Here is a 10,661-nt window from a genome sequence, read left to right as displayed (position 1 = left end):
TAATCATCACAAAAAGGTACGCTTACAGACGAGAAATACAATGCAACACATTCGGGATATCGAGTAAATTTAAAGCTACTATGAAAAACCTGAAAACACCATAGATCGCTGCAGCGGCCATGCCTGCTTTATCGTGTGCTTTAGTACGTCGTACTCTTTGAATAGTTTTCGCTTGCGATAAAAAAAGTAGTTCAAGCACATTCTAGCAATTTCCGCAAAATCATCGATTTTTAATAAAAATTTAATCCACGGTGAATTATGTGATTATTTCTTATTTTGATGAACATTTTTATCCAGTTTTATTTTAATATTGTAGATAGGCACATGAATACATTTACAACAATGTAATGTGGCTTAACTTCCCCACTCTGGGAGAAGCTGAAGTACAATGCTGTTGTAATTTTTGTTTTCTTCGAGTGCTGTATAGTTAAGGTATTTACTAATTTACTAGTAATCTGGTAGTTACGAATGTTGTTTAAGTGTTGGTTATTATAATTAAGCACCGCTGAAGAATGAAAAGACAGCAAGATAGAGATTCGCCGGTGAAAGGTAAACGCTCTCATTCTTCTGTGTCTCGTTACGATGACAGTCCCCGCGAAAGAGGTACTCCAGATAGAAGGGACAGGCGAGGGTCAAACAAATCTCCCAGCGAACAACGACGTGGGCGCACAAGAGATCCCTCATCGGAAAGAGGTATGACAGTTGGCCGCAGTGGTAGTGTTATGAGTCGTGATGTGTACGATAATTTTTCTAGAAATGTGAAATGTGATCGTGGTACTCCGTACTCATACAAGATTTTATGTGTTACAAATTTTAATCATAAAGTGTCTGATGCAGCAATTCGTGATGCTCTGTTAAGGGAATTTAGCAGGTTTGGTGATGTGAGTGTGAAAGTGTGCCATGATTCAAATGAACGACTTGCATATGTTTACTTTCGAAACTTTGACGATGCTCGCGATGCCCGTCGTGCGAAACCACGACTTGTTTTATTTGATAAACCAGCTCAAGTTGAACCTGTGTTTGAAAGGGGTGTGTCTGGTCGTCGAAACAAAAGCATGAGTCCCGATTATATTCCACATGCTGGTGTTCGAGGTGTGTCACCTGCTCATTCATCAGCAAGCACAAGTAGTATGGGCAGACGCCCAGTGGGTGGACGTCAAAATAGTCTTGAAAGAAATAATCTTGCACCATTTCCTCCACATCGTGAACCATTACGTAGAGATCTGCACTGTGACTTTCATCATCATCCACATCGTCGCGAAGAATCAAAGAAAGAAAAATTTCCCAATTATTTGCACCATGTGCCTCCAGAAGAAGATGAAAAAGCAACACGAACCCTTTTTGTGGGAAATCTCGAAGTTACAATTTCAGAAGCAGAACTTCGTAGAATCTTTGAACGCTATGGTGTTGTAGAGGACATTGATGTGAAACGCCCTCCTCCTGGTCAGGGTAATGCATATGCCTTTATTAAATTTTTGAATCTTGATATGGCTCACAGAGCAAAGGTAGAAATGTCAGGACAGTATATTGGCAAATTTCAGTGCAAAATTGGCTATGGTAAAGCCACTCCTACTACGCGTATATGGGTGGGAGGATTAGGTCCTTGGACTTCCCTTTCTCATCTAGAGAGAGAATTTGATCGCTTTGGAGCTATCCGTAAAATTGACTTCGTAAAAGGCGAAAATCATGCGTATATTCAATACGATAGTATTGATGCAGCACAAGCTGCATGCCAGGAGATGAGGGGCTTTCCTTTGGGTGGACAAGATAAAAGGTTAAGGGTAGATTTTGCTGATCCAGGGCCATACAGCTATTATCAGTCTCCATCAAGAGGCTTAGGATATCAAGAAGAGGACCCATATGGTCCTTCACGTAGAAGCGTTGCTCACAGTGATCTTGCAGCACAAGCAGACTATTATGGTCTTGACAACCAGTGGCCAAGAAACAGCTTCCACAACAATCAGCCATATGACTCTCATTATGACCGCCCACCAAGGAATCAAAACCGTGATCAGTGGCCATCCTTAGAACATGATGATCGTGTTGGTGATTATCGTGGATGGAGTCATAACCACCAGCCTTGGTGGGATGAGCATACACGTGGAAACAGAAGTGATAGTGGTAGTGAACGACGTAAAAGGCCAAGAACTCCAGATGATGATGGGCCTGATGTTAGGACAGGACGTGGTGGTGGTGGTGGTGGTGATGATAGTGGTGTGTCTTACAAACATGCACGTCACTCACGCACCCCTGATAGAAGTGACCTAGATAGGACGTCTGGTGGCAAAGAGGCATCCTCTCCTCGAAGGAGTCGTGGTGAAGATAGTGCCAACCGAAAATCATCCAAAGAAAGTGGTGCTTTAAATAGTGAATCTTCACTAAGAAATGATGCAAGGAATTCTAATAAAAATATTGATCACGATGATGTTAAAGATGATGAAAGTGGTATTTCAGGCAGGACGAGAAAATCAGATGGTGCATTAAGTGAGGACAAGAAGAAAAGCATGTTGCAAGAAAGTGGTGTTACTGTGGCAGAAAGTGTGACCAATCTTCAAGACTTAGCAAAATGTTGTCCTGTGGCATGGCATGGTGGTTTGATATTGAAAAATAGTGCTTTTCATACACGGATGCATGTATGTAGTGGTGATCCTTCTTTAGTTGATAATTTAATGAAAGATCTTGGTACTGAAGTTCCCATGCTACGTATAACACAGCGTTTGCGTCTTGATCCATCAAAATTAGAAGATGTTTCTCGCAAAATCACTGCAATTGGCACTCATGGCTATTGTATGTTATTGACCTTTCCTGGTTCTGCTCAGACAACAGATGATCAGTGTAACTCTGTTCAGCAGCGGCCTCTGAGAAACTTGGTGTCTTATCTCAAACAGAAAGAGGCAGCAGGTGTTGTGTCATTGCCTCCTGGTGTCACAAAAAAAGACGGAAAGGAAGGAGGTGTTCTGTATGCTTTCCCTCCTTGTTCATTTGCTCTAGAATTATTGAGACGCATTGCACCAAATTTAACTGGAGAATCGTCTAAAGATGATCACTTAGTAGTAGTGGTTGTAAAAGGTTCATAAGTTTATAAGTGTTGCAGACAGGTGTAACACAGGGAAAGAGTTAGATCAATGCATGATAAATGCCATGCCACATACACACATACTTGATTCCGTGCGTGCTTTCTTGTAAAGAATTGTTTAGAAAATCACTTGTTGGGCTACTTACATTACCCTAGTGCTTAGAATTCTCATCGTGTTGCTTGTGCTAGATCATATTTGGCTACCTCTCATGTTTTTAATGTCATTTTTTTTTTTTTTTTTTGCAGAATTCACTTTCTCACATTTTTAAATCATAGTGTGTCTGTGTGTATATATGTGTGTGTGTGGGTGGGTGTGTATATATATATATAAATATATACACATACACACACACACAAGCATCATATATTTACATATTCAGCATTTCTGATTGGGGAAATATCCCACTACGAAAACTGAACTAAAAAGAAAAGAGCACTACCTGAATTTTTTGTTATTTTATTTTATTTTTTTGGTAGTCTGAGTAATCCTGTCTTGTCAGTTTCAGTGTAAAGCACACCTACTTGGGCACAGAACTATACTATATTTTTATTTGCTGGTTTGATACTCTTCACCCATTTATTATTTTTGTGTAATACATTCCAAAAATTTGAAGCTTCTAATACAAATAATTATGAATGACTCTAAAAGTTTAAAATGAGAATTTTTTACATTTTCTAAGACCATGGAAATTTCAATGTTTTATTGACTGTATAAAGTGAGATATTTTTAGATACAGTGGATTTAATTTTATGGAAAGATTTCATTTTGAAAACATGGTGTAGTGTAATATTTAATGCCACTATTATGGAAAGAAAAATCTTCATTAATATACATTTTTCTGTTATCTCTGAGGGTTTTTTCCTCCCCTATCTTACCAAAATATTTACATTTCTGTAAAAATATTTACTTAATGTATGCCACCTGTCTGATGTGTGAGTCATAATCAAGAACAAGATATCCTGTCATTTGCGAATTAAGTTTTTTCAAAAATATGTAATTCTGAACGAAGATTAAGAAATGACAAATGAAATATTTGTTAATAAGATATCTAATTGCCTCATGTTTGTGTTTTCAGATATGATTTTTATATCACTCACTGTAGTATGATGCAGTTTTTTTTGAAATTGTAAAAACAGAAAATAAAACACCATGTATAGTTTATATACACACACATCTATTTGTATATACTGTAAACAACAGGGCATTTGTACAGATATAATTTATTAGAAAAGAAATCAATTAAAAATTATTTATTTTAACTGTGTTTCTGTACTACTTGTTTATGTACAAAAAACATTGCTTAGCTTACAAAATAGTAGTTAAAAAGTATAACTACTTTTTTTTTCCATTAGCAAACCTCATTTGTTTGCAGATTAGTGCGAAATTCAATGTTTCTGGTTGCCTTAAAATCTGATCTCTGCCTATTTTGAGTCTTTTTAAAATTGATTTTCTGGTTTTTAATTTTCTATAGTGGCATGTAGATCATTGTGGGAAGAACAATATTAAATAAGTGTGCTAATATTAAATAAAGCATTTTCTATTATGTTGGAGGGCGAAAAAAGAAACACATTCAAAACATTCATAGAAAGTTTGATGTGAATTGTTTGCAAATAATTAAAGTGTAAAATAATTTATTAGCACGCACACTGGAAAGTAGCATTGAGTTATAAGTCATAAACTTGTATTTATAGTTTGAAGTTTCATTAATTATAATTTGAACACATTGATTTCAGTTTCTTTCAGATATTTTTAGGAGTAAAATTTTCTGCGCATATTTAAGAAAGTTGTAGTGTTGAATTTTTTTTTTTTTTCATAACTAAAAGAAAATATGATCTACAAAGCTGTTTTTAAAATATTAATTTTAGACTAATTCAAAATTATTTGATCTATATATATAAATATTATCTACAGTATATTTGTATGCAGTCTGTTTTTCAGTATTTTTTAAAAATTCAATTTTTATTTCATATTAAAATACTACTTTCCTATTTTCAAAAGTAATCGCAGTCCATTTTGTACATTTATGACAGTCAATTGTATGAAATTATAAACCTATAGTACTAAGGATTAACCCCATTATAGTAGAGTTCTAGATTAATCATTTGTTCACCTATATCTACACACACACACACACACTATACTTATAGTAGGATTCTTGTATAGAGACCAAGAATGATAGTTTAAGCCACTTCAGACTTAATTAAGTGAGATGTTGGTCTCGCATTAGGCAGTGGAGATCATCTAAATATGGTTTCTGTTCCAGTTTTAGTAATATTGGTTCTATCAGTATCATGGGAAGCTAATTGGCAAGAGTACCCCTTTATGAGCTGGTGGTACGTTGTTCCTATCATCACACTATATGCCATCCATACAAAATGTTGTTAGCATTTCTCCTCCCCCCCCCACCTCACTGTTGCGACCACACAAGCAAAACAAGAATTTTGTATAGATTTTGCGCATAATTTTTTTATATATTATTACATGCAATAAATGTTTTACAAGTGATAAACCAAGTTCTTTCATTTCAGGCAACATTTATTTCCCCCTTTCCCTCTAAGAGAGAATATTTCAATTAAAACATTGTGACTAATTTTTACTGATATTGAGAATTGAAGTGAATTACCTACTAAAAATACAAGAGAATATTATTAACATTTCAGAAAATGACCCAGGTGTGTAATTGTTTATTATTCAAAGAAAAAAAAAATGCTAGCAAATAAATGTAGATACTAAAGAATAATGGATATATTTATTATAGGGACAAAATTAATATATTGATAAAACCTAGACACAACATTTTAAAGAGGGGACAATGCAACTCGATTCTATCTCCTGATACTTGCATTATTAATGCTCTTGGTGCAACTTATTTATGGATCATAAAATCCTTAAAAACCTTAACTTTATGCTTATTCTCACATAGCAACCATGTATTATTTAATAATAAATACTTTATATAATAAGTGTATGACAAAATACAAAGTGAAGTTTTTGAATTTAAAATGATTCCAGATTTTAAAAGTAATAAACTTGCATATAAGCCATAAAAAGTATTTTAATTTTTCAGTCTGTTAAATCCAATTATATATTAGTATATATATATTTTTTGCCTCAGCCAAATGGTGAAAACTCACAATATTGCCAAAGCTTTAACACTTTCTGCATGATACAGATTTTTGTTCTATTTTATATATAGCATCTGTCAAAAAGCATATAAAAGCCATAATAAACATAAATATGCAGCAGAAACTGCAATTGGAAATATGTTATCATTGACAGCACTTAGTTTACATAGGCATAGGTATATTTAAAAATATAAAAAGAATATACTTTCTGTATATATTTATGAATGGATTTCTAAATAAATATGATGCAATGGTTGAGACTTTACTATTAGTTGACTGAAGTTACCTTTTTGGCTTTTGTGGTTTAATTTTCATCATTAACAGTTCCTCTGTCATGGATGTATAATGCATATAAGATTGTATTTTAACTTTCAGATATAGATATCCCTGAAAATTGTCATATATTGAATGGAACTGATACTTAACCTAAATTAGATGGAGGGGGGATGTATGCATAAAATTAACAGTATATGTGAAGAATATTGCCTTAGCAGCAGAAATGATATTTTTTATTTTCATTTGATACTGACTCGAGAAGTTTTATTATCATCACACCAATTTTCATGGAGTCAGCAGACTCATCATGGGCAGTTCACTCATCCAACGACATTTTTCATATTGAACTGTAAAATCCATAATACTCCCAGCATTCACAACATATTCTCATAATGCATTCGCCATAGTTCTCCATGTAAAACATCTACTCCTTGCACCCTTCATCACACACTATTGCATACATAATTCATGTAATAATTTGCAAATTAATCATCCATTGGAGACTAATTTAATACAAAAAATAGGGAAACTTTTTAATTTCTTGCAGTCTATCTAAGCTACCACTTAAATTTAAGTGGTATTGGATTTAGATATTAAATTTTATATTTAAAATGAGGTTAAAAGTTGTGTGCATGTTTAAAAGCATTTCATTAATGTGATTTTGTGTAAAGTAGGTTCTTAATATTGAGCATGCTGGACTAAATATTGTATGTTTAGTAATAAAAACTTATTCCATATTTCACATTTATTAATTTTAACATTTTATGTTTCGAAAGTTTTCTGAATGCTATTACAAATTAGCAGTCAAATTAGCTACATCAAGAAGAGTAGTAAAGCTAATTTGACTTGGCCTGTCATCAAAATTTTTTTTAATGCCAGGAATAGTCAACATTCTTTAATGGAATAAAATTCATTTTTAATGAAAATCCATAAATCACTACATTTTTATCTCATTTCTTAGTCTGTTAATTTTTTTCCTCTCTAGTTTATTTGGCATAAGTAGAAAGATAGGCAAATATATGCCTGTTCCTTTCGTTTTAACATTTTACTCATTTTTTCCTTTAGACTTCAGTAAATTTAAATATTTTTCTTCATTTCATGTTGATAATGCTCTTGTAGCATAACTTTCTTTTTATTAAGATTGCATTCCTTTTTTTCCATACATTTAGTATCAAAGTTGTGCGCCACTGAAGGATCCAGAAGATGATTGACTTTGTTTTTGTACTTTTAAAATTGTTAATTTTTCACAATTACGACTGAAAGATTTTAAAGGTGAATATAGCAGTGTTTGATGCAGTTTGTGATGCAACAAAAACATTTGTGAATAGTGAAATATTTAATTAGCTTTATTTGTCATTGTTTTTGGATATACAATGTTTGGAATTTTAATACTTGGGTATTATTCTAAATTTTTATTATGGATACTGCTAAATTGTTTGGTTCTTACCATACTTGTTTGTTTTCTTTTATCAGCTTTCCCTCTCACATGTACATGCTTTTTAGCCATCCTTTATAAACTTCTCACTTGTTGGAGGTTTAAATTTTTTTTTTTTTTTTTTCATTTGAAATTCTGATTGCCATTGTATAAATTTCCTGTTTGTATAACTAGAAAGTAGTATATGGAATTATTTCAGATTTGAATTGCATCATCTTTTTCATCTTAAGGTATTTTGTATTATACAGTGCTAAGAGATTTATGACTAAGTTAACGCTTAGATAACTTTATGTTGAGAAATTTATTGATTTGACATCATCTTCAAGAGATAAGGTTTGTTATCTCTTGAGATAACATATCTCATAGACTTCTTTAGGGAAAAACTTTTCCATCTCTAAGACACTTGAAATGGAGGTGATTCTTTCTCTTAACTTATCCTTGCCTGAAAAATTCTGATCAGGACTTCTCTAATCATAGGAATCATTTGAACTTGGATCTCCTTCCCAGATAAGTAATGCACAGCAAAATCAGCCATGGAGGAATGATTGAACGGTAGCATTTCATATGTTTTGCACATGGAGTGAACAAAATATTGAATTCTGGGTCACAACTCTAGATACAAGTAGGCAGTAATGTCATTAGATTTAGAAGCAACTTGGTATTCACCTTATTTATTTATTTATTTATTTTTTTTATGAAATAATTTCTAATTTTTGTTAGTCCTGAGTGTGTCTGTGTATGGCAATATCTCCATTTAAGTATGCATAATTTATTATACTTTTGATAATATATTTTAATTGTATAATAAATTATTAACAGTGATGTCTTGTGAGCATTCTACAGTAGCTTGTTTGAACATTTGCACAGAAAAACAGGTTAGCATTTATCGTTAACGTTCCTGTATCGCACATTAGATTTAAGTAGTTAAAATTTGGGAAAATAATATTTGTTTAATAAGTAGCACAAAAATTACATACTGGAGCAATTTTGGATATTGACCATTTTTGATATACTAATTTCTTTCAAATAGAAAAATATTTTTATCATCACTTCATGAAGTTAAATGACTCATTGAGAGAGGTCTAATTAACTTGTAACAGTGTGCCTTAAAACATCTTAAATTCCTTTATAGTTTTCACCCAACCTTTTGGCAACACATTCCACCCTGCAGTTATTCTTCAGCAAAAAAAAAAAACTACTACATCACCTTCCCTATATTTATGCAACTTTCAGAGATGGGATTTCTCCATCCTCATAAAAATTCCAGTGACCAAATCTGTTATTTTTGGTTTTAATTGAATTAATTTGATAGCTTGTTCTCTTCTAAATTAACATCATAAATCAAAAGCATATAATTTAGAAGACTAGTAGAATCAGATAATCGATTTTGAATCATAACATTGTTTTATATTTTAAAGCAGAAATGGTGTGTCTGTTTTTCATCCAAAGAAATGTTGTGAGCTCAAAATGTTTTATCTTAATAGCCATTTCTTGCACATTCTAGTAATTAAATACTAGTAACTGGTACAAAGCAGTTACTACTTGAAAAATATAAAGCTCCTTTTTAAATCCATATCCAAAGCTGATGTTAAGGTCTGTAATTAGGAGTGAATGAATTCACTAGAATAACTGGTATATCTAAAAATGACTTCATTTAGAAACATCTGAATTATCTCTGCAATAGAAACAATATTGCAGAGATAATTCAGATGTACACATAAAATATTGGCTGCCTTATTTGTTATTCATCTCTGTGGGATAAATCCAAATTATCATGATCACTGGATCTTCCTTGCGCAAAGGTAATATGAGTTTCTTTCAAAATCTTATTTTTTTCCTCTATATATATTTCATATTACTAGGTTTCATTTTTCAGTTTCTCTCTCATTTTTGGGAGCTTGCTTTACCATTGATTAGATCCACTGAAACACTGCATTCTGTTATGTTCTCCATTGTCATTCCATCTCTGCATTTCATCCTTTGGCTTTTTCCTTTTCTCACTGTATTACATTCTCAGCATAATGAGGGCTTCTGATATATCTGTTTATTCTTATTTTACTTTTTCTCAGTTTCTCTTTAGATACAACTTCCAGATCTCTTCTAACATATTCATTTTCTTTTTGTCACTAATGTGTGTATGATCTAATGGAGATCATACACACAAGATGAGAATATGATCTCCATTAGATTCACTATTTAGTGTTTACCTAAGGAAAGGTCTTTCTTTGTTGGAAAAAATTTGGATTTGAATCCTGTCTAGGATGCTAGGGACCTTTTATAAAGGGCTATTTAATTGATGAATGAATTAGCTGATCTCATGTAAACAGTTTTTCATCCTGAAAAACAAACAGATTGCCAGAAGATACTTGCAAATTAACAGTCAATAAAGTATATTGGTCTTATTTAGTTGCTTTACCTATAATTCAACAATTCCATTTAATCCGTCATAAAAGTATGCCTAATTACCATTTTGTATAACTTTTCTTTTAGTTTTATATTGTTATGTAATATTACTCTGTTGACTTAACTTCCTTTTATTTGTGCTATTTTTGTTTTTATTCATTTAATCACTTCCTTTTGAAAATAATTTAAGTGGCTACGTATAATGGAACCAAGGTATATGATACATCTAATCTTATGCATCCATAATTCTATTCATTAGTATGTTTAAACTTCAGGCTTGTGTAAGCAACACTTTGATTACACAAGCCTGAAGCCTTCTTTCTAATTCTTCTCTGTCATCAACAG

General features: G+C 32.5%; 1 protein-coding gene across 1 annotated transcript; it reads left to right on the top strand.

Moving 5' to 3' along the window:
• The first annotated feature begins 390 nt into the window (after positions 1 to 390).
• On the top strand, positions 391 to 4,308 carry nito (RNA-binding protein spenito). The gene has a single exon (XM_090410067.1). It carries the CDS (start codon positions 513 to 515, stop codon positions 3,075 to 3,077), a length of 2,565 nt encoding a protein of 854 aa, XP_090266193.1. The 5' UTR covers positions 391 to 512; the 3' UTR covers positions 3,078 to 4,308.
• Positions 4,309 to 10,661: the final 6,353 nt, after the last annotated feature.

The sequence above is a fragment of the Typopeltis vanoorti genome, chromosome 20 (assembly GCF_054136105.1).
Source record: "Typopeltis vanoorti isolate ZY-2024b chromosome 20, IOZ_Tvanoo_1.0, whole genome shotgun sequence".
Taxonomy (NCBI): Eukaryota; Metazoa; Arthropoda; class Arachnida; order Uropygi; family Thelyphonidae; genus Typopeltis; species Typopeltis vanoorti.
Note: the sequence above shows the minus strand (reverse complement) of the source record. Positions and strands in the feature narration are given on the sequence as shown.

Bases quoted from the DNA above. Each gene is read 5' to 3' on its own strand.
- nito (XM_090410067.1), top strand. From the start codon at position 513: ATGAAAAGACAGCAAGATAGAGATTCGCCGGTGAAAGGTAAACGCTCT.